Genomic DNA, 22576 nt, shown 5'->3' with positions numbered 1-22576 from the left:
ATGGGATTCACCCTCTAGATAATGACACAAAGTATCAAAGGCATCTACAATGGCAAGGAGTTATTTGTCATGGATCTCATAGTTTATCTCTAGAGGGGAGAACTTCCTTGAGTGGAATACCACTAGATGCATATGACCATCATCTCCATGCTGGGACAATACGGCTCCTAAGGCATAGTCTAATGCATCGATCTCCAAGAAAAATGGCTTGGTAGGATCTAGGTGGACTAGGATTAGGGCAATTGTGAAAGCGGTCTTCAGGGTTCGGAAGGCCTTCTTGGCTTCTGGTGTCCATGAGAACTTTGAGTTTCTTGTGAGCCTGGTGAGTGGTGTGACTATCTTTGAGTAATCCTTAATAAATATCGTGTAGAAGTTGACAAAGCTAAGGAAACATTGGACATCGCGGACACATGTGGGTATTTGCCAGTCAAGAATAGTCTCGATCTTCTTGGGGTCCATGAATATTCCTCTTTGGGAGACATTGTACCCCAAGAATTCTACTTCTGTCTGATGGAAAAAACACTTCTCAAGTTTTGGATATAGTCCTTTTTCTTTGAGCTTTTCCAATACTAATTTTACTTGGTGCTTATGCTTATTTGAATCTTTTGAGAATATCAATATATCATTCAAGTATATAACTACAAAATCATCTAGATGCTCTCGGAAGATATCATTCATCATATGTTAAAGCACTACAGGAGCATTGGTGAGACCGAATGGCATAACAACATACTTGAAGTGATTATACCTTGTGCAAAAGATTGTCTTCCATTCGTCCCCTTTTGTGATCTGTACAAGATTGTAAGCCCCTCGTAGATTCATCTTTGTGAAGGTCTTGGCTTTTCCAAGGGATTCCAAGAGCTTTGGTATCAACGGCAAATGGTATCGATTCTTGATTGTTATCTTGTTGAGTCCTCGATAATCCACACGTAGAGGCTAGGCTCCCCCGACCAATTCTACATGGGCTACATACTTGCGGACCATTACACTAAGGGCCACCACAAAGCCGATTGTCTGCTGAGTGCTACCTACCTCCCGTTGATCAATTAATAGGCTCCGTGTTGCCACCAAATGTTTAGCGACGATGAGTGCTCGTCGTCTACCAAAGGTTGGTTGCATGGGCAATGGAATCATGAAACCAGTCTTCATTCTTGAAGAGGATGGTAATTCCTTGATCAAGCACTTAATTATAGCAATCAACAAATAAACATAAATCAAAATGCACAATTTACCTTAATAATCTCCTTCTCCATGCTTCCACACCAATTTAGCAAGCATTTACCATTCTCATCTTCCTCTCTTGGATCTTGAATGGACTTGTGATTTGTCTTTCTCATCTCCCATCCCTTCTTTCTCGCACCCATCAAAGCATTTTCCGTTCTTAAATCTCATCTTCCATCCCCTCTATCCTATACCTTATCAAAGCATTTGCCATTCTCATTTCCCATCCCCTCTCTCTCACTCTTGTTCTTTCAACTTTATCCCAACTCTCGGGCCTCTCGAGTCTCCCTCCCTTTCAACTTTCAAGGCTCAAGTTTCAAGAGTCGAGACTCAAGCATCTCTCTCTCTCTCTCTCTCTCTCTCTCTCTCTCTCTCTCTCTCTCGGGCCTCTCTATCCATCATCGACACCATGACTCATGAGAAGCACGAGGCCTTCAATTTGCATGCAATCCATGTGGAGAGGGACACAAAGAAGTCCAATTCCCACCATTGGACATGCAAGTATTTCGAGAAGTGCTATACAAGTGGTGCAATTCGGCTTCTCCAACATCTTTCCAAGACTGGGAAAAGGGGGGGGGAAGGCAAGTTTCTCCATGCAAGGAGATCCTCAAAACATTGCAAAGGAGATTCTTCCCAAAATGAGAGAGGGATCCACAAGAGGAAGAGGAAGAGGAAGTGGCTTATCGGCACCAACTCCTATGCCTACTAATGAGGAAGCATCAAATATAGGCATATCTTCAACCGATATGGGAGAGGCCTCTATCATTGTTGGTGGGGACTCCACATCCACATTCGGCTCCAATAGAAGACAAAGAGTGGAGGCACATGCGGTGCCAGAGATACAATCCTCTCTCTCTCTCAAGCTCCTAGTCATGTGCGTGGATCAGTTGCCTTTGTTAGAGAAAGACAACGACTTGCGGACATTGAAATTCTGCGCTTAGTGATCGAGTGTAATCTTGCATTCAATGTCCTAAAGCAAGAGCAATGGAAGATGGTAAAAGCCATTGCTAATGTGGGTCCATGTGAAGGATGAACCGGTGTCACATACAGCAACATGAGGATGAAAAAGATTAATGAAGAGAAGATTGATAGAGCCCTTGATCCTATTTGGGCCGCATGGATAAAACATGGTTGCCTCATTGTCACCGATTAATGGAGTGATCGTAAGAAATGGGGCATCATCAGTATACTCGTCTCATGTCCACTCAGCACTTACTTTTGCGAGCTGTAGACACCGGCAAGAGAGGGAGGAAAACGACGGGCGCATTCATCTACCGCCACATTCGACAAGCTATCATTGAGGTATACATTGCCTTTTAAAATTGTTTCACTTTCTTTCATTATGATAATTGATTTATGCATAACTATCTATCTGCCTATTCTAATTTCTCTCTAATATCTATCTTGATTCTCTCTTTTCCCTCAGGCCCCAAGGCCCCCAACCTCCATCTCTCTTTATTCTTGAATCTTGAAATTTGAAACTTGAAAGGCTCAACTATCTCTTTCTCTCTATAACCTCTAAGTATTGTTAGTATACCAAGTACTTACTTGTAATTTGTAAATTGTGGTTGGTGGGCCTCTCTAATGTGATGCAAGTTGTTACCGACAATGTTTGCTTGAGGCCGAGTTTCAGACGATTGTGTGGACTCTATGTGCAAGTCATTGTTTAGACTTGCTTATGGGGGACATTGGGAAGCTCAAGTGGGTGAAGAAGGTGGTCCGTAAAGCTATATCAATTGTTACTTTCTTCATGATAAAGGTAAAGGCGCTTGCGATGTATTGTGAGCATAACACATTGGAGCTAAAGAAGCCTTCTTCAACTTGCTTTGTTCACGTGTAGTTACTGTTGGAGCGCCTTTACGAGGTGGGGTCTGTCTTGCACTAGACAGTGGTTTCCACTCTATGGAATAAGTGGGTTGAGCATGAGAGAGAGGAGGCCAAAGCCATGCATTGCTTGTGCCTTAATGAGCAGTTTTGGCAAAAACTCCATGCTGTTGTCATTGTCGTGACTTCCTTTTATAGGTTGTTATATATGAGTGATTGCGAGGGGTCCACCATGGGCCTTCTCGTTCACTTCTTTAGAGCGGCATTGCTAGAGGTACGTGCTTGTATTGCGATCACAGAGACACAATGTGCACATGTTTTAAAGATAGCAGAGAGATGGGCATAGATGTATAAGCCCATCCATGGTTTTATCGCATTTTGGTACATCTGGCCTACAAGTTACTAGCATAGAGAGTTCTATTTAGACCAGCGTGCTTATTTGACTCGTGTGGTTCCTGTGGATGACCACAATGTAGTGCTGGAGGAGCTAGGATACTATGTAGATTAGAGAGGGCATGTGGCTTTTGCTTCTCCCACTCGTTGGAGGAGAGAGTCACTTGTGAAGCCTTTATTTTAGTAGTAAAACTTTGGATACGCATTAGAGACCCTTCAGTCCTTAGCCATGATGGTCCTTGCCTAGGATTGCTATTTAGGTGCATGTGAGAGAAATTGGAGTGTCTATTTTCTCATTCACACAAAGATTCGCAATCGTCTTAGCATACGACAGTTAGAGTAGCTAGTCTATTGTGGCACTAACTTATGCATGATCACAGCTAGGACGAGCATGGGTAATCCGAAGCAGGTAAAGTTTAAACACTTAACCATAAAATTTAAAATTTGTTGTTTTAAACTTTGAACTTTGAAGTTTATACTTTACAATTTAGACTTTAGCATTTACAATCTTACATGCATCATTGCATTGTGTAGGTGAATGTTGATACATTCAAGTTGACGGGCGACACTCTTTCGAGTATACATGAGAAGGTGGATGAGGAGAAGAAGATGATTTTGGTAGAGCTCTTATAGCAACATATACTCGTGATACTTGTAGTCAGCATGCTCGTGGGCGAGGAGTTTTAGTATGTGGTAGCACGGGCATGGTCATTCGACGCCCTCCATCATCAAGGAGTGGTTCGAGTGGCTTGCAGACATATGTAAGGTGGGGCTCTAGTAGCTCAGATCTTGTGCCTCATGATGACATCCCTCCCTTGCCTACACAACACTTCACCTAGGGAGCCATCGTTTGATGATAATGGTGACCTCATTAGTGAGGATGAATATGAGTATGTCTCATCATCCAATGCTGAGGAGTCATCTCCAGACTCTCTTGATGAGTACTTAGATGGTTCTGATGATGATGATAGTGATGCCTCATCATAGATTCATAGGTCTTTCTTTTTTGTATTTGATATACTAGACTGTAGTTTTATCGCATGTTTTGCGCAGCCCATGCAACCATGATGGTCACCCTCATGTATTTATCTTATTCTGTTATAAAATGGCTATGTCCCCTTTAAACATGTATTCTATGATCTATCATTTAATGATTTATGGTTTTTGTTATCTAAAAAATTATCTTAAATATTTTTGGATACTAATATTGTACCGTACCTTATAAAATCATAAGGTACCATTTAGTACCGTATTTTATGGTACCGTACTATATCATACTTTTCGTACCTAACAAGTATGCTTACCCAAGCTGATTTTCAACATCCCTTTGCTGCCCATTTTCATCTGGCTCAATAATGATGCGCTGATTATCAAATCCAGCATCAAATGGAGTTGAATTTTTAGTGGCTAATGGTTATTCAAGTGGTTGATCATGCTGAAAATTTACTTTCTTTTTGTCTAAATCACTAGATTTAGCATTCTTCATTAGCTTTGATTCATTAAATACCACATCTCGATTGCGCAGTACCTTTTTCATGCTTGGAATCCAAACTCTATAACCCATTTCACATTCATCTCCATAACCCATGAAGATGCCTCTGAGAGATTTCATGTCAAGTTTGGTTTGGTTATCAATAGGTACATGTACATAATATTCGCAGCCAAAGACCCTTAAGTGGTCATATGAAGTAGGTTTGCCAGATCAAACCTCTTCTAGGATGCCACTTTCAAGTATACGATGTGGAGATTTGTTGCAAATATGCACCACGGTTTTAAGTGCCTCTCTCCAAAACGGTTGTGGGAGATTAGCTGTGGACAACATGTACCGAATCTTCTCACATAAAGTGCAATTCATTCACTCAGCCACAACATTAGATGACGGATTATAACGGGCTGTAAACTCCCATTTTGTAACGTGTCCGCCTCTCAAATCGCGGGACACGTCTTAGTAGCCCATCAAGAGATCAATCTAGAAGACGCCGCCTGGCACTCCCAAGGAATGACACGGGTTTTGCCAACTAGGGTCTCTCGAGTTTGCCCAGCAACGGAACCTATCCAGCCGTTCTCACTAGGATCGACCTGAAGTCCGGGTTTTTAGCAGTCAGGTCTTCCTAACAGCCTTCTAGCGTTGGTCGACAGTCGCTCTTCTTTGCGTAGATACAACTGGACTCAAGCAGACTCATACCGCACTTGGTTCAAAGTGAATGGGAAGTGAGAGGGATGCATCGCTTGACCTCTCTGGCGGTAGGGCATAGTCCCATTCCGGTCCCCTAAAACGATATGAATCAGGGTTCTAACCAACATTGTCTAAGGTCATCGACCGACTTTTCCCTAACATTTTTTGTTAATATTTCCTTTGAGGAAAGCTCTTGGCTAACCAAGACCACCCTTCCGTAGGATAGACCCATTGGTCACATCCACTACGCTTCCCTCGGGGGTTGTTTTAGTTATCTAATTACCTACCTATTATGTTTGACACATAAAAGCAACTTCCTTAATTAACCCGTTAATCGCAGGTTCCTTTATGTAATTTAGGGCACTGTTACGAAAGCAAGATAAAACAAGATCAAACACTTCCTTAACTTATCTTCGGATTAATGTTTGTCTCCCGCTCATACAAGAGAATTAAGTGTTCCTTTCTGCCTCGACAGAAAAATCCTTTCGTCTTCTGACAACAAACCCCGAAGGTTTATCCTACCAAGATTCCGCCTTATAACTAGTATCAAGGCCTCGAGATCCCATCTTGAGTCACGTAGAACACTTGTGTAGGGCCCGAAGGCATTGGGATTTACGGCCAGAGTCCCTACTGGCACCCAAGTGTCCTTCTACGCCAAGTAATTTCGATGGAGAGACTTCTTGTGGCAGGTCCGTCCACATTCCCGACACGGATTTACAACCCCCTTGGTTAGGGTTTGGTGGTTCGCGGGGGGTAGCTAGCGCTATCTTTCCTTAATTATCCCTTTAGGAAATCAACCACAGTTGAAGCACCTAGCTTAAAAACAATCACTAGGGAAAACATCCCTTTTATTTCCATGGCAATCAGTCATCTCAGACCCCGCCATGTAATCATCAAACACACCCCACTTGGATTAACATCCAAAACCACATTAACAAATAGTTGAATGCACAACTTTTTGCTTCAAGGCATCGCAATCCCATTGCATGCACAATCAGAATTTAACTTGGATGTATCAAAACACTTGCTCAAGGGATTTATAACTTTTTCAAACAACCAAGCCTAACTTGGGTCAACAATTTATTTAGGGTTAGGTCACCAGTTTCAATTAAGCTAGGAGCGTATCCATTTGCGATAGTCCACAGCATGATCGATAAAACAATTCGCAGGTAATTATACTTATTCCTAATGCACCGGATCCCATGAAGATCTAGGTTTCTATTCATCGGAAACTATCATTTCACGTGTTTCTTTTAGTCATGATCGCGAATCATGAATTCTAAATGACTATTCATGCACTGAACTAGTTTAAAAGCTATTATTTTACGTAAAATAATGCGAAAACCTTATCATTTTATGTGTGTAAAAGCTATCATTTCACATATAAACTTATGTGAATTTCATACTCTACCATTTCACGCATGCAACCGAGCGCTTAGAGTAAACAAAAATCTTATGACTCATCCTTGTTCCATGCACGTAGCTAACCCTTTTATCTCTTCCACGAGAAATAAATTAACTATAACGCTTAAAGAACCTGGGTTTGATTCGTGTTCGTAGGGGTGTTTATTGTGTTGGTCGCTCCGTTCGCCTCTCCCGCATTACCGGTACCAACGGTAGCTTTGGCACCTACGCTTCCCTTAATTTTCTTCTTGGGAGCCATTTCTACTCGAGTTTTGGATAGTCCGGGCCTTAGTGGCCTTCAAGATGACCGGTTCGGGAGGGAAAGGTCGCGGGCCGGGGATCCTTTGCCGATGAGGAGATGGCTTGAGTGTGGGTCCTCGAACCATCTTCACTCTCCAACTCTCTTTCCCCCTCTTTCTCCTTCTCTCTCTCTCTCCCTCTCTTCTTCCTTTTCTCTTCTCCTTCTTTCTCTCTCTCCTTCCTCCTCTTCTTCTGTTTTTACTTCTCTTCTCTCCTTCTACCTCTTCTGCTTCACTTCTTCTTCTCCTCTCTCTCTCCTCTTTCTCTCCTTCCCTTCCTCTCCTCTCTCTCCTTCTCTTCTTCTCTCTCTCTCTCTTCTTCCTTTCCTTCTTTTCCTCCTCTTCTCCTTTCTTTTCTCCTGCTCTTATTCTCTCCCTTTCCTCTCCTTTTCCTCCTCTTCTCCTTTCCTCTCTCTCTCTCTCTCTCTTCCTCGTCTCCTTTCTCTGCTCTCTCTCCCTCTTCCTTCTCCTTGTTCTCCTCTCTCTTCCTCTTCCTTCTTCTCCTTCTCCTCTTCTTCTTCTTCTTCTCCTTCCACTCTCTCCTCTTCTCTCTCTTCCCTCTTCTCCTCTCCTTCTCTCTCCCTCTTCTCTCTCTTCTTTTTCTCCTCTCTCTCCCTCACAACGATCACAGGGGGGAGGGCTGCTGATCGGACGCCAGGGGGAATGCGCTGTATCCCAAACGGAGAGGGGGGGAAGCGTGCTGCAGAACCGGAGGGAGGGGCGCTATTGCTCATGGCCAGTAAGGGAGGGGGGCTTGTGCCAACGGAGGGAGGGGGGTGGTATTTATAAGGTGGGGAGGACGGCGCCTCCCGCCACGTGGGGGGGCTGTATGCCCCCCATCTCCCACACTTCACTCCCTCTCTCTCTCTCTTTCTCTCCACCATGCACACAAGGAAAGAGAGAGAGGGAGAGAGAAAAATTTAAAAAAATTAAAGGGGGGGAGGAGACATTACACATTTAATCCCATTTACTTCACAAAACTTATTGAATTCTTTAGATACATACTCTCCACCATTGTTTGTTCTTATGCATTTTAGTTTTAAATCCTTTTGAGTACTAACAAATGCATGAAACCATTTAAAGGCATCTAATGCCTTGCTTTTTTGCTTAAACAAGTAAACCCATAGCTTTCTAGAGCGGTCATCAATAAAAGACATAAAATAACAAAAACCACTATGAGTTTTTATGGGCATGGTACATACATTAGAATTGCTCCAAGAGTGTATGAACTCTTTACATGTTTTCCCAAATCACAGTCATCACAAAAGTCAAGCATTGAATTTTTCACATCAACTCTTCCAAGTGAGAAATGTGCACGCAAGCCCTTTTGGCTCATGTGTCTAAGACGCTTGTGCCATAGCTCCATGTGTGATCACACTTTTGTAACTGTAACAAACTTTTCAAAAAGTACCTTGCAGTGAAGATAATATAGAGTTCCCTTTTTACTACCTCTAGCGACAAGTATGGATCCTTTCTGTATCTTTTACATTCCACCACCAAAAGTAGTGAAGTAACCCTTGCTGTCTAACTGCCTAACAGAAAGCAAGCTCTTCTTAATGCTAGGTACATACCTAACATCATGAAGAATCTATTCTTGGCCATTTTCAAGAGCCAGGTGTATGGTCCCTACTCTGATATCACATGCATGGTTATTTCCTAGGTAAACTTTTCCAAGGTTACCTACTGCGTAAGAAGAAAAACACTCCAAATATGGAGCTATATGAAATGAAGCGCCACTGTCAATAATCCACAATTGTGACAAACTATCATGAGTAGACAATAAGGCATCTATCACATCCCTTTTAGTGATATACATGTCTTCCACTATCATAGCATGTGGATTTGAAGATGCAACCAGCAAATTAAGATCTTTATTTTCTTCTATCTCCTCAATGACAACATTAGATACCACATTTGTCTTCTTTGTTTCTTTAGGGGTAGAGTTGTTATCCTTCTCCTTATTTTTGCCTTTTGCATTAGCCTGCTTCTTGTGTTCTTGCTCCTTTTCATAGTACATGCAATTGGGCTTATTATGCCCTTTGCATCCACACTGATAGCAAGTGACATCTTGCTGTTTTTCCTCGCTTTTGTTGGGACTTTTATGCTTATTTGTTGCATTTGACCTGTTTTCAATTTTTCGCATTTGACCTCTTTTCAGTTCGTTCTCTTACATTGTAGGTTGATCCGCTGGTTTCTCCACTTGCCTTGCATCTAACCTTCTTATTGAGAATAGAACCATGCATACCATCAAATGTCAAGGTGGGGTTATTGCTCAATGACACAATCAATGCTCCCATGAATCTCGCAAAGTCGTGAGTAAGAATATAGCCTTTGCTGTTTTTCCTCGCTTTTGTTGGGATTTTTATGCTTATTTGTTGCGTTTGACCTGTTTTCAATTTTTCGCATTTGACCTCTTTTCAGTTCGTTCTCTTACATTGTAGGCTGATCCACTGGTTTCTCCACTTGCCTTGCATCTAACCTTCTTATTGAGAATAGAACCATGCATACCATCAAATGTCAAGCTGGGGTTATTGCTCAATGACACAATCAATGCTCCCATGAATCTCGCAAAGTCATGAGTAAGAATATAGCCTTCAGCTTAGGACCAAAAACCTGCAAGCCTGCATCTTGTAACTGACCCAAATTACCAATGAATTCATTTAAGTGTTTTCAGGCGGGCTTAGACTCATGAAGCTTTAAGTTGACCAACTTTCACATGAGGTGAACTTGATTGACGGGAGCCATATTCTCATACAAAGCCTTGAGTTTCTTCCAAACTGCATATGCAATGGTGAGTCCCTTGATATCAACCAAGCTATCATCTGTGACTGCCATTTTGACGTAAATAATGGCTTTCTTATTCATTTTATCCCTGTTTTCATCTGACAAAGCAACATGCTTATGTTTTGCCAAAGCATCATCACAATCCTTCAAAAAAAGTATACCTTGCATACGATCAAATTAAACAGAAACTGACGAAAAATGCTTGAAACATGTTGAAAATGCTGTCCCTGTTCTATCGACAGCCTCCCATGACCTTCGCTTGCTTGCTGCCGACAGCATGTACGCTTGCCTGTTGACAACCTGTCCCTGCTGCCGCTTGGCTATTGCCTATTGCCTATTGCAAACTGTGAACGCATGCCAGATAATTGACGATTTGACCTGTGAGAGGTGATGACTTACTGGAATGTGTCGCTTCGATGCGTGTGCAAACGCCTGCTAAAAAATGACCTGTTTTTTTTTGCGTTCACACACAAAAATGGACCTGCATGGTTCTCAAGGAGTGCACACACCTTAGCCACAATTCTGATACCAATTTGAAGGGGAACGAGAGTGCCCAGGTGGTGTGCGCAACGAGAATGGAGTGTGTTTAGCAGTAGAGAGTGCAGACAGAGTGAAGACTTGAGTTGGGTGTGTACCGGTGTGGTACACACAAAGAATAAAAGAATGTATTTATACTTGGGGTATGGTACACTCACGCCCGCAAGGGTGTAGTCACATGTACAAGTAATAGGGGAAGTGTAGCAGAAGGCCTTTACACCCAATACTTTTTTGCTTCCCCCGCATACCCTCCATACATTTCCTCATTGACACCTAGTGGTGGTTAGGATAGCTTATTTGTTTTGTGAAGGTCTCAGAGGATAGCTCGTTTGTTTTATGAAGGTCACGAGTCTGACCATCAAAGGAGAGAGGAGGGAAGAGAAAGTTTGCAAAGAAAGAAGAGAATGAAGTGATAAATTTGAACTGAATTGAATGGAAGCCAGATATAAAGAGTGGACTAATTAGTCCCTATGCAGCCCAAGGTGTCAGTAAGGGCACTGGATCAAATGGCAGCACTAGAGATAGAGGAGAGGCTGGAAGTTGGAGTATGCTGTTTGATTGCATTTTCATGAATAAAATAATGCGATTGCCACAAAAATGTTGATCACAAATAAGAAATGCTGATTGCACCGACCACCAAGTGTGAATAGGTCCTCCAGCCACTGAAAAATAAATGAGGCTGTCTAAACACACCCCAAACTCTTTGAAAAATAAAATGCATACAAAAAGAATGGGCTGAAACGGACAGAGCTTCTATGTCATACCATGAATATGAATCAGAGATGTGTCTCCAATATAGACATTGTCTTACATCATATGCAAGTGCTCAATGATGGAGTCATGTGGTGGGAAGCGCCAGTGTCCATGATCCATTCTTAAGTGGTTGCCACACTTGTGGCAAGTGTAATCCTTCTCTTTTCCAGATCTATCATCCGTATTCTTCTTCTTGCCCTTTTTCTTTGCGTTTGAGTTTTGGCATGTCAAAGCATTTGACCACCCCTTTGGTAGAGAGTGTAGCTTGAAACAGTTCTCCTTATGGAATACCATGAACACCAACTCTTTCCATGTGATGGTATCAACCCATTTGGAAGTGACTAAAGAAGAACAAAGCTTACAGTATTTGATGGATACTTGGACCAATAAGGTAACAGTCATATCTTTGGAGGAGATCACCTTTCCCACATTGAGGATCCGCAGTAGCTGTTGCAGCTTGTTGATGTGATCCTTGATGGATGTAGGCTTGTTGGGATCCATGGTCCGCATATGTACCTCCATAGATACCCACTTCACGGGCGCAATGACTGCCAGTGTGCATGAGAAAAAGTTGAAAGAGCAGATGTGATGTGCTTGGGCCCTCTGCAAATTATCTTTCTTGGAAGTAGAAAGAGTTTTGGGATCCTCCAGTGCTGGATGGTTGATCTTTTTGGTCAACAGCTCTGCAATATCATATGACTCTAGAATGGCCTCCATCACCACCTTCCAAGTTATCCCCATCTGGCTTCTGATATCAGGGTAGTGTAGGTTATGTGGCGACCTTGTGGTCCATCAAAGCATGGAAATCCATGTCTAAGTTGATAGACATCCTTGTCTTGACTTGAATTTGTCACAATTTTTGGGTCCTCCCCGTCTGACTTAAAAAATGCAGCCAGCTAGGACTTTCTCAGCTCGGTCTCTGAGATTCATTGCCATAGGTGATGGACACACAAAATCTAGTCCAAAAGCTGAAAACACAGGCTCTTGCTGATTCCTTCTCAAAATCAGGTCCACATGCCTCCTAATGCCACCCAGGTCCAGGCAGCCCTCCCGATCAGCAAATGTAGCACTCCCTTTGATGGTGTGCTCTTCAGCTCGCTCCAGCCGTAGCCTGATCCCTAGTCCTCCTGCTCGCACTCATATGCTGAAAATGCAGCTTCTTTGATGTCACGAATCACTGCTTGGACTCAGTGTTGTCATTGTCATTGTTGTCATCATCATTATCACCAGCGTTATCACTGTGGGCTCCATGCTCATGCTCATCCTCCTTGGTGACACTCCACATAGCGCAATGTTTAGTAAAGTTGGGCTTCACTTAAAAAGAAAAAACTCAACATTTTTTACTCTTAGAAACGTTTCTTACTTCTAGAAACATTTTTGAATCTTCGAAAACCAAAGAAACACATTTCTTTGCTGCTATGCTTGGAATATTATAGGATAACATGATGAAGTCTACAAGCTTTGTAGAGAAACAAATAACTTTTTACTCTCTTCATTGACTTCCACCCTGATCCTAAGACTTTATCAAATTTGGCAGATGAGATTTTCCTATCCAACCACATCATTTTGGTTGTACACAAACCTATTCTTGGAAAGATATATCCAACATTTAATTGGGATAAACACCACATAATATGACTCTCCATGATATTCTCTCAATCTTCCAACGTATCCCGATATGTAAATGGATTGAGATTAGGTGAGGAAACTTTTCCAACCTTCCATATTGGTTTTGACTTCTAGGATTTAGACCTAGGATGTCTGCTGTTGTTGAAGGAATCCAGCAAATCACTTTTGGAGGAAGCCCTTGTATGTTCAAGATTTCAGTGACAGCACATCCCTGCGAGGTTGGTGGGCAAAGGCCACATAGAAATTTGGCAAAGCCTCACCATTTCAGGTGTGTAATTGAGTGTTCAGGGTTAGAAGTCCCCAACACCTGCCTGACAATTTTGGTTGAGTAACACAAACTAATCTCTCACGCTAACCAAAACCAATGTCTAACCTCTCACAGGAGACGAACCTTGCGAAGGGTTTGCATGACACACTTGTTGCTTTTACTGAGTGCTATATTAAGTGCTGCAGAATGCATTAGCCGAAACTAGACTTCTTAAGTTTTGTATGTGACATTGTGTTTTCTTTGCCCGTGACCAGCTATCCTAAATCTTGTTTCTGAAGAAACAAGCTTGTTTTACCAAGTGCTATTGGGTGCTTTAGATTTGTGTTAACAGAATGCTAGACTTCATAGTCTGTGTATGTGAAATGAGTTTGTTCACTTTCAGCGCGGCCGGCCTCGTCGAGTGCAGCTGATCGTTACGGCCTAGGACAACAGTCGCACCATCAGAGACGTCTATTGGGGCACATGCGGCCCTACCATTCAACTGTACCTATCGTCTCAACTTTGATCACCTGTATTTTGTTGATGTTGAGGTAGTTGCAGGGGGTCGGACCGATCATCATCTGTGTATAGACATACATACCATCGCCGTCTTGCCCTCCAATATCCAAAGCCTCAGCCTCGTCCTATCAAGAATCAAATGAAGACGATCGCACTCCTGCTATCGCTAGAGAGTTGGCGACGAATGAGAGCATCAAGATGGCCTTGCATGACGTGTGTCTTGTTGCAGGCCTACGTGTTCTAGAACCTTCCCTAGGGAGCATTACACGAGCGTTCTTGGTTCATACCTGGTTTGGAGCGATTGAGGAGAAGTTAGGACACAAGTCCCAAGCTTTTACTTTGCAGATTTCCGAATAAGATGTTGGTGAATATGCTTATTGCTCTTTGTTGCAACCTCATCGCCTTACCTGACACCAATTCCTGCAAGAACACCTTAGATGTGTTTTTGCAAGTGCGCATATTTTTACATTCTAGTGTACTATCTTGATTGGCATTGATCAATTGACATAGGGATTTCTTCATGAATTTTAATTGTCAAATCCACTGGTCGAATGGCGCTACTACAATGGTTGGCTCCACTTTGAGGGTTCCTTATCGAATTCAAGCCTAGAAGGATTAAATTGAATTTCTAAAAAAGTATAAATTTCTAGTAATGTTTGCCCAAATCATTTGAATTAGTGTTTCAGAAGAGCTTAGTGTGTCTCAATAATATTTCCCCTTGACATTGGTAACACTTCTCTAAATCGATATGGAATGATTTTTTGAGTTTACCCTTGATATTCAAGAAGCTTTGTTGCTCAAGTGGGTTAGAGGCCATAAACTTGGTTGTGTCATGATACATGATATCAAGAAAGTTGATTCCATTGTTTGTGCAAACTATAGTGTATGGTTAGCCTTTGATATGGGTCTTGAAATTAGACGTGAGTGCTTCGTAGATAAAAAGGTTTCTTGTCTAAATGTCATCACGAAATACAATAAACATAGACTCACCATTAGCAAAATGTAGAGTAAAGAATAACTTTTGATGGATTTATAACATGAATGCCATCACAATATGTATGGTGGAGGGTTGACACAATTCTCTCTAGATTATATAAGGATAGGACTAAGCTCTTCCCTATTGACCAATGTGCACATTGTTTTGATATTTGCAATGTAAGTACTTATGAACTTGGTTTTTGGTTGACACTTTGCAATCATTTGTACCTACTTGCCTCCTTATCTTGCTCAAAATTGGTGAGTAGAGTGATACTAGTTTTTCTCGTTTTTATTTCAAATGGGTTAGTAATAAGCCAAAAAAGCACAAGGTACTTAGGTCACTTAACAAAATCTATGGGGAAAAATAAGCGTTTGTAAACCAAAATAAGTCCCATATAATGCATGTTGGAGAGTTGGCATGATTCTCTTTGAAATGAAAAAATAATAGATTGTGTCCTCTTCCCCTATACGAATGTCATGCAATATGGTCGAGAGATTATAGGAGTCTTTTCAAAATGTAAAAAGGTGGGGTTTGTACCCTTCCATATCTAAATTACATGCAATCATAACATGCATTTCTTAAGCATAAGTATTGGCTTACAAACCCAATTGTGTGGTGGTTCACATTTCTTTCGTGATCCAATGCAAAGTCCTTCCCCTTGTAGTGTGTCCTCTTGGCATCCTTTGCTTCCTTTATTAGGCTCAACTTTTTCTTACCCTTGCAACAAGCATGCTAGAGGCTAAACAAGTAAAAAGGGATGCTACTAGTGACAACACGTGAACCAACCAATCCATGATTAGTGTAATGATCCATGAGTTACATATGCAAATAAGTGATTAATAGTTGGCCATCTAGATAGTCTTGATATGGTCTCTTTGGTTTGGGTTGGCAAGAGAGCAAATCTAGCCATGTGTTGAGCCATATAATGCCTCCACTAGCTTATGTTGTAAATTTGTGCTTGTTATCTACGAGCCCTCTTTTACATGGTCTCTATTTGGGTTTTATGTTCTTGATGTACAAGAAATGATTTCTATTAACAAAGAAACGATAATCTTAGAACCCCATTAGAAAATTTTCCTAGGATTCTTAGAATGGGATGATAATTCAGTTTACTTTGGACTAAAAAATGAGCCTCTCTTCTCTAAGTGTTTGGACCAATCAGGCGAGAGCTCTCATATTGGACCACATAATTTATTTGGTTTTTTTAATATGCATTCCAAAACAAAGAGATTGAAAAGAAAATGCTTTATCATTCATATCTCACAAGTATGAATTTAAAGGAAATTTGTTTTATTCATTATATATTGATGTATTTCCTTTGAAAGATGTTAGAATACAATACTGTCATCTCATTTAATAGATGTGCTCTATTAAAGTGCAACTCTCTCATTTAATGAAGAAAGAACTTGCTCTCTAAAGAAGAGGTGTTTCTCTTTACTACCCTTTTTTTTTGGGAGAAAGGCTTGCAATTTAAAAGATGCTTCAAGGGTTTGCCCAAGGTTTGAACTCACTCACCCATGTACACATCCACATGTTCAAACCTCTTGTCTTTTCTCTATACATTTAGGGTTTAAGCTTCTTCTAATTGTATTTTTTGTCTACTCTTCTATTGATTACATCAATGGCCATACCACGATCTAGATGTTATAAATCAAAAAGAGAAAAAGGAGTAGCACAAATAAGTTCATACACACTTACAAAGGTCGGCCAAAGGACTTTTTAAATGGTTGACAATAGTAGTAGGCATGTAAAGAAAGTATTGACATAACATTTTATATATGCCTTGTGAGCTATGCCTAGGATAACAATCATTTGATATGCTAGTTTGCAAGCTGAATTGTGTGCTAGTGTGAGCGTGTGTCCAAATAGTGCAAGAGGAGGCCATTGTGCATGAGAAACAATCTCTCCTTACATTATTTGGGCTTATACACATTAGAAATAACTCTATCCCACTAGTGTGAAGGGATCCCTTCTTAAATGAAAAATGAGGTCTAATACTATTAAGATACCTTTACATGGTGGCATGATATGCTTGTTTTGACCTCAGAGATAGGTTTCTATTGCAAGAATTCTCATGAATAGCTTTCGAAATGTTGAAAAAGGAGTTTGGATGAGAGAGAAATGGCTAATAAAAGGTGGCCACGAGGGGGTGGGGGGTGGGGGAGGAGAGGAGGAGGCTATCCTAAACCATGCGAGAGAGAGGGATATTGAGTTCAAGACCCCCCTATCTCCTACTATTCAAGATGGCCCCTCTCTTTCCTTCTCCCCCTGTTATGTATTTCTTTTTTTCTCTAGGCATCATCTATTTTGCCGTATCTTATGGGCAACTGGTCATTGCATTAGAGTTGTTATTGCTCTTCTCCATTTTCAAGAGTTGGTATGGTCAACATGGATATCAAGGTTCTCTTTGAGGCACCTTGATGGTGGCTTGATCACCCACTGCTTGAGTATCCATGGTCCATATTACTAGTCATTGTTGTATGTGCTATGATGAGTCATCATCATTGTATCATTGTAGTGTACCAAATTACCCATGACCAAAAAGAGATTTTAGCAAATTAGTTAGTCCACATATGAGTCTGGTTGTGTTTAACCAGGTTGTGCATTTCTTTTATGTTTGGATTAGTGGATGTCTGTTGCCTTACCTTGTTTCATGGGTGATTGGCCATTTTGATTGGTTGACTACATTTCTTGGTTCTTAAGATACTAGTCCAGATAATCTAGATCTTTGACTATTTATAGCTAGGCCACCTTTGCTTGAGACATTATTGTCAATATATTCTCTTACTTGTAAGCCCTGTTGGAGAGAGTGTGTATAACTCATGAGTCCTTGATAGCGTGATTTGGTAGTTCATCAAAGGATGTATCTAGGTGATTCCACTCCAAACTCCCATAGAATATCCAAAATTTTTGGCCTAGGACCAATCCTTTTGTGAATTAAGGTTTGCAACCCTTCTATGTATTAGGGTTTCATGACTTGCATGCAATCCACACAACAATTGCAGGTATGCCAAATACAATAACATAAAATAAAATAATGTGCATGGGGATGAGTCTGAAGCTCACAAAATAATAACCATAACAATGATGTATCCATGAAGTGATACAAGTGCCCATAAATATTACACTAAACCCTCCTCCAAAGAATAGATCCTACATTAATGCTTTGACTTTTCCTTTCACATTTTCTGTTAGCATTACCTCCCTCTGAGATGAGTGCCAGTGTCGTGGCACTCATGTCAAAGTTTGACGTGGAATTTTGAGATAGCTGACGGAGTATCTTTGAATAAATGGTGGTCTTGATGGTGAAGAAGTAATGCGTACTACTAATGAAGTTGTTAATGAAGAATATTTTCTTACCAAGGATGCCAATGATAGGTACTTGAGGAGATAGTAGGGATGTTGTTGATGACATAGCTTGTAGATGGTGTTATTGAGGTCGATTGTCTTGATTGATGATCCTTCTTGTTGGATACATGAATTTGAGGTTATATAAGATGGGATTTTTGGTGTCAAAGTAGGAGTGATGGCTTAGGATTCTCCACAAACTTTGGTACCTACAAAGTAAAACATCACATACATTCACTTTTTAGGGGAATATGCTAGTCTTCCCTCTTGCACACAAGACATATATTGTTTGCATTTTGGGAGATGGATCCTCTAGTCAGGCCTGAAATGTTGTCTCACATGTAACGACCCAAAATTCTGTGTAGGTTATGGCCTAAATAGTATGTGAGTATGCATACTTACATAGAATAATGCTTAGTTAGAAGATTGCACCATGGAAATTTCTATTGATGAGAGTGCTCAATAACACATGAAATCTTAAAGTTATGAAGATGGGTAGAGTTGTTGGGTCTAAGGGAAAATGGAGTTTCTGAAAATAATGTAAAAAACCCAAAAGGGAGGATAAAGAAAAATTGGAGTCCAAGATAAGTAACTCTTGAGACATAGTTCTTTGTTGGATAAACCATATGTGGTATTTGATGTAGTTTCTATCTTTCTATAAAAGTTCATTTTCTATCTTGCTTCGAAATTGATTTGCTAGCATTGGGATGCATAAAGTGGAAAGGGAAAGCATGAAAGCAACTCAAGGAGACAATCTAACCAAGGTGAGTAAAAACACTTGAGTTATATTGTGACCTTAATGTGCCTTGACTAAATATGAAGGGATGTTGACAAAAAGGTCTAGAGACAAAGCTAGCCAACCATGGTCACCGCACATAACTAACTTGAGAATCTCTAGGTATAGTGTAATGCCTATGAATACATATTCATTTCTTTTTTAAAAAAATTATCTCTTTATTATATATATCTCTCTCTCACCCCCCCTTTCTCTAAAACGATAACAATGCCATATAATGACATTTAAAGCACAATCCCTTGTAGTGATAAAGATGTTGTTGAAGGGAGGATATTATTATTGATGAAAACTTGTGTGGTTAATGAAACAATTTGTAACTTCTCTTAAGGATGTAGATGGCCATTGGATGTTGAAGTCAAGGTATGACTTGGTTAAAGAAGATAGTGCTTCTTTCTTGATGGTTTCTTTGTCTCCCCTTTCACATTTCACGACGATCTTTCAACTTGATGTTTCTATGACTTAAGATGACTAGCAAAGCTTCCATTGTTGATATCTTCAAGTCTTAAGTTTTCCATGCATTGCTATCTATTGTAACCTTGCATTCACTTGGTGAAACTTTGAGAGAACCATGCAATGAAATCTAGCTTAAGATAGAAAGAATTGATGACCACTTTGCTACCTTTACCATGGTACCTTGAGCAGAAGTTTTGAGCTTGTACCTTTGATCTTATTCTTGCACGAGTACTATTATTTAGCAAGCTCTTCATTTGGAGCTTTTTAGGTGCTTCTTGAAGCTTTTTGGGTCATCACTTGGATTTTTAAAGTTATTTTATGGAGCTTTTTGTTTGATTATGTTATCGCTTTGAGTTTAATTATTTTGTAATTGCAAACTAATTAGATTATATATGTTAGGATGTGGAATTGCAAACTAATCGTAAACTCTTGAATGCTTTGATCTCCAATAAAAAATAGGTATGCAACTACTTCTAAAGCATAAAATTTTAGCATCATTTTATAAGTTTATGAAGTAATCCCAATTTAAGTGAGATCCAAAATCCATAGAGTCATACATCATTCCCAAGCATCATCAAGCCCCGTGGCATGCACTACCAATACAAGGTATCATATTAAAAATAATGCAACTACAAATCATGTGAAATCATCATCATCACTAGGGTACAGTACGCATGTCACATCATCATCACTAGGGTGAACAGATGGCGGTCCACATGCTACGTCAACCAAGCACTCGTTGTAGAGGCTAAAATCACCCTCAAGGCAAATGTAAAAACGATGCATCTCTGTGCATGCTCTACCAAGGTCGCCACAACTTGAAAAAATATCCAGCACATAGTCGAGATCCTTTGTGAATGTAGCAAGGAGCCACCTACAAAAGAAACCATTTTAACATCTATAATAAAAGCATGATGTATCTCAATGCAAAGTATAAACCAATCTAAGAGTGTATAATGCACCCCTAAAAAGCTAGTGATCTTTCTGTACCCCCTCGAAGCTCTACACCATCCACATAAGTGTGCTCAAATAATGTGCCTTGGAGGTCTGTCTCGAAGAGGAAGCTACGAGAGGCGGGAAACCTGTATGGGCTAACCCTCTCGCCAGCCTCTCTATCATATGAAGGGACACACATCCCTCGATAAAATAAGCCAATAGTAAGGTCCATGACCTAGCAATACACAATCTTCTTGTTACCTATTTAAACTTTTATTTTAAAAAGTTACAGGTTTGTCTTCAACACACTTACCTCCTCTCGAGCATCAGTGTCTCTATATCCACCGTCACACACGAGAGTCCATGTGCGATGGAGCTTCAATCCAATGGCACAAGATCCTCTAAGAACTTTTCCAAAGTGTTGTGCAAGTCTCAAAGTCACCAAGAACCCCTTATCTGCCAAGAATCAATGGGCTAGGTCCATGACACCTTTGACAAGTGCACTAGAAAATGTATTTCATTCGGGAATCCCTTTCAAATGCAAAGATATATAAGACTATGCAATATCACATGAGTTTATAAACTAAACTAATGCAAGCACATATGCCTTCTGCCTCAAGGCCAACAACAAGCAAAGATGTAGAAAAATCCGCAAACAACAACTTAGCAACCTCATATGATGGGACACCATCACACTGGTAAGAGTTGATGATATTTCCCTCCATGAAGCACTGAATGCTAAAATTGAAAACATAATAACAAAGCATAAGCAACCATTACAATAGATATGTATATAGAGGATGGTAAAAAATATACCCATCCAATGCAAAATCGTCGATCAATGTCACGCCTACCAACAGAGCATCTACGATAGTTTGGAATTGAAATCCTATCATCAAAATAAAATTTACTTACAAATGTTGATGTTGGTTAAATGTTAAGCATAGGATGTAAAGCTGGAAGCCTACATACCTGTCTTGCATATAGCAGGACATCTACAAGACTCTTGTATAGGCTTTGATGACTGAGTCATGAATGACATACCCCGAGAAGGTGTAGTATGTCGCAAAGATCAAAGTGACCCTTACTTTTTGCCATTTCTTTCCAAATGCTATGCATGTCAAAACCATCTTTTTGCCTAAATTTGTAAAGAAAAATAGGAAAGAAAGCAAATTATTTAGTGTTTAATGTTTAAAATTTATATTATCTTTATAAAAAATAAAAAAATATTCTTTTAACATGACTCTAATAATTCCAAAAATGATGCTTGACCCACCTTCTATCCATGCTCCATCGTATCATCTATTGTGGGGATATCCTTTCGTTTTCTTATGGACTTTTTCTTCACTATAGTATCAACGATTGCATCACTAATGGTACCTAAGTAGTGTGAAGTCAACAAATTACAATATTATATTCATGCAAATTAGAAACAAGGCTACTTGGATCAAACTAAAACTTTGCACTCCATCCAATATACCCTTTGCCATGCTACCACCACAAGTCACCTTTATCCCCACAATGTGAGGAGGGACCATGTCTATTGTATTGGACATTTCTAATTTGCAAAAACAACAAAGTTAAGAAAACACACAAGTCTAAAAAGTTATGATAACTTTCATGTTAAACAAATATATTTTTAGAAAGTACAATTTCATTCATTCTCTTCTTTGTGCATAGAAATTACTCTATTTTATTCAAGGAACCCTGCATATAAGGCAAATATTACTAAAACAAATAGCTAAGAGGAAGTGTTACTACATATTTACTATGTTTGGCTCTCAAAGTACTTACTCTCTCTTAATTCAATCTCTTGCCATGGAATGTCATCCAATGGATAGTCTATCCATCATGGACAAACATGCACTTCCCATTCGGACAGACCCCTCTCAACCAGTGATTTTGAGAACATACAATTTTCACATCCCAAGTCCATCCACTCCTCCAGTAGAGGAGGGAGGCTTTCTAGCACCCCACTTTCCTGTAGACTACATAACCATCCTTTCAAAAAACATAAGAACAAACAACAAAAGCACTCTTAAGTTTGAATACATTTGTACATATGCTATTTAGAAAATATGATTTCTTTATATTAGAAATACCTATACACCACCCTCTTGCTTGATTGTGTGAGCTTTGGAACCTTCTCAGAGTCTCCAACATTCTTCATCTCACAAAAAATATTTGCAAATGCTTTTAAAATATGTAAATGTCTTTGGCCTTTTAAAAAAATATCAAAGCCTCCTGGAATCTTAATGCCATCAACTTGTAAGCTCGT

The 22576-nt window shown here is 40.2% G+C and overlaps 1 protein-coding gene across 3 annotated transcripts in view; it reads left to right on the top strand.

Moving 5' to 3' along the window:
- The window catches only part of LOC148036768 (uncharacterized), a 45499-nt gene extending 26556 nt beyond the window's left edge, over nt 1-18943 (top strand). The window contains exon 5 of one of the 3 annotated variants that reach the window (XM_087675646.1): nt 18814-18943. In XM_087675646.1, coding sequence (XP_087531772.1) covers nt 18814-18848 — 35 coding nt within the window. In that variant the 3' untranslated portion in view covers nt 18849-18943. Of the gene's footprint in view, nt 1-3972; nt 4512-13670; nt 14480-18813 lie in introns of those variants that run through there. The other 2 variants (XM_087675645.1, XM_087675648.1) reach the window with 2 other exon arrangements.
- Nucleotides 18944-22576: the final 3633 nt, after the last annotated feature.

The sequence above is a fragment of the Lygodium microphyllum genome, chromosome 4 (genome assembly GCF_053477565.2).
Source record: "Lygodium microphyllum isolate KBCC chromosome 4, Lygodium_microphyllum_v1.1.10, whole genome shotgun sequence".
NCBI lineage: Eukaryota > Viridiplantae > Streptophyta > Polypodiopsida > Schizaeales > Lygodiaceae > Lygodium > Lygodium microphyllum.
The sequence above is the reverse complement of the archived record's forward strand: the minus strand, read 5'-3'. Positions and strand labels throughout refer to the sequence as shown.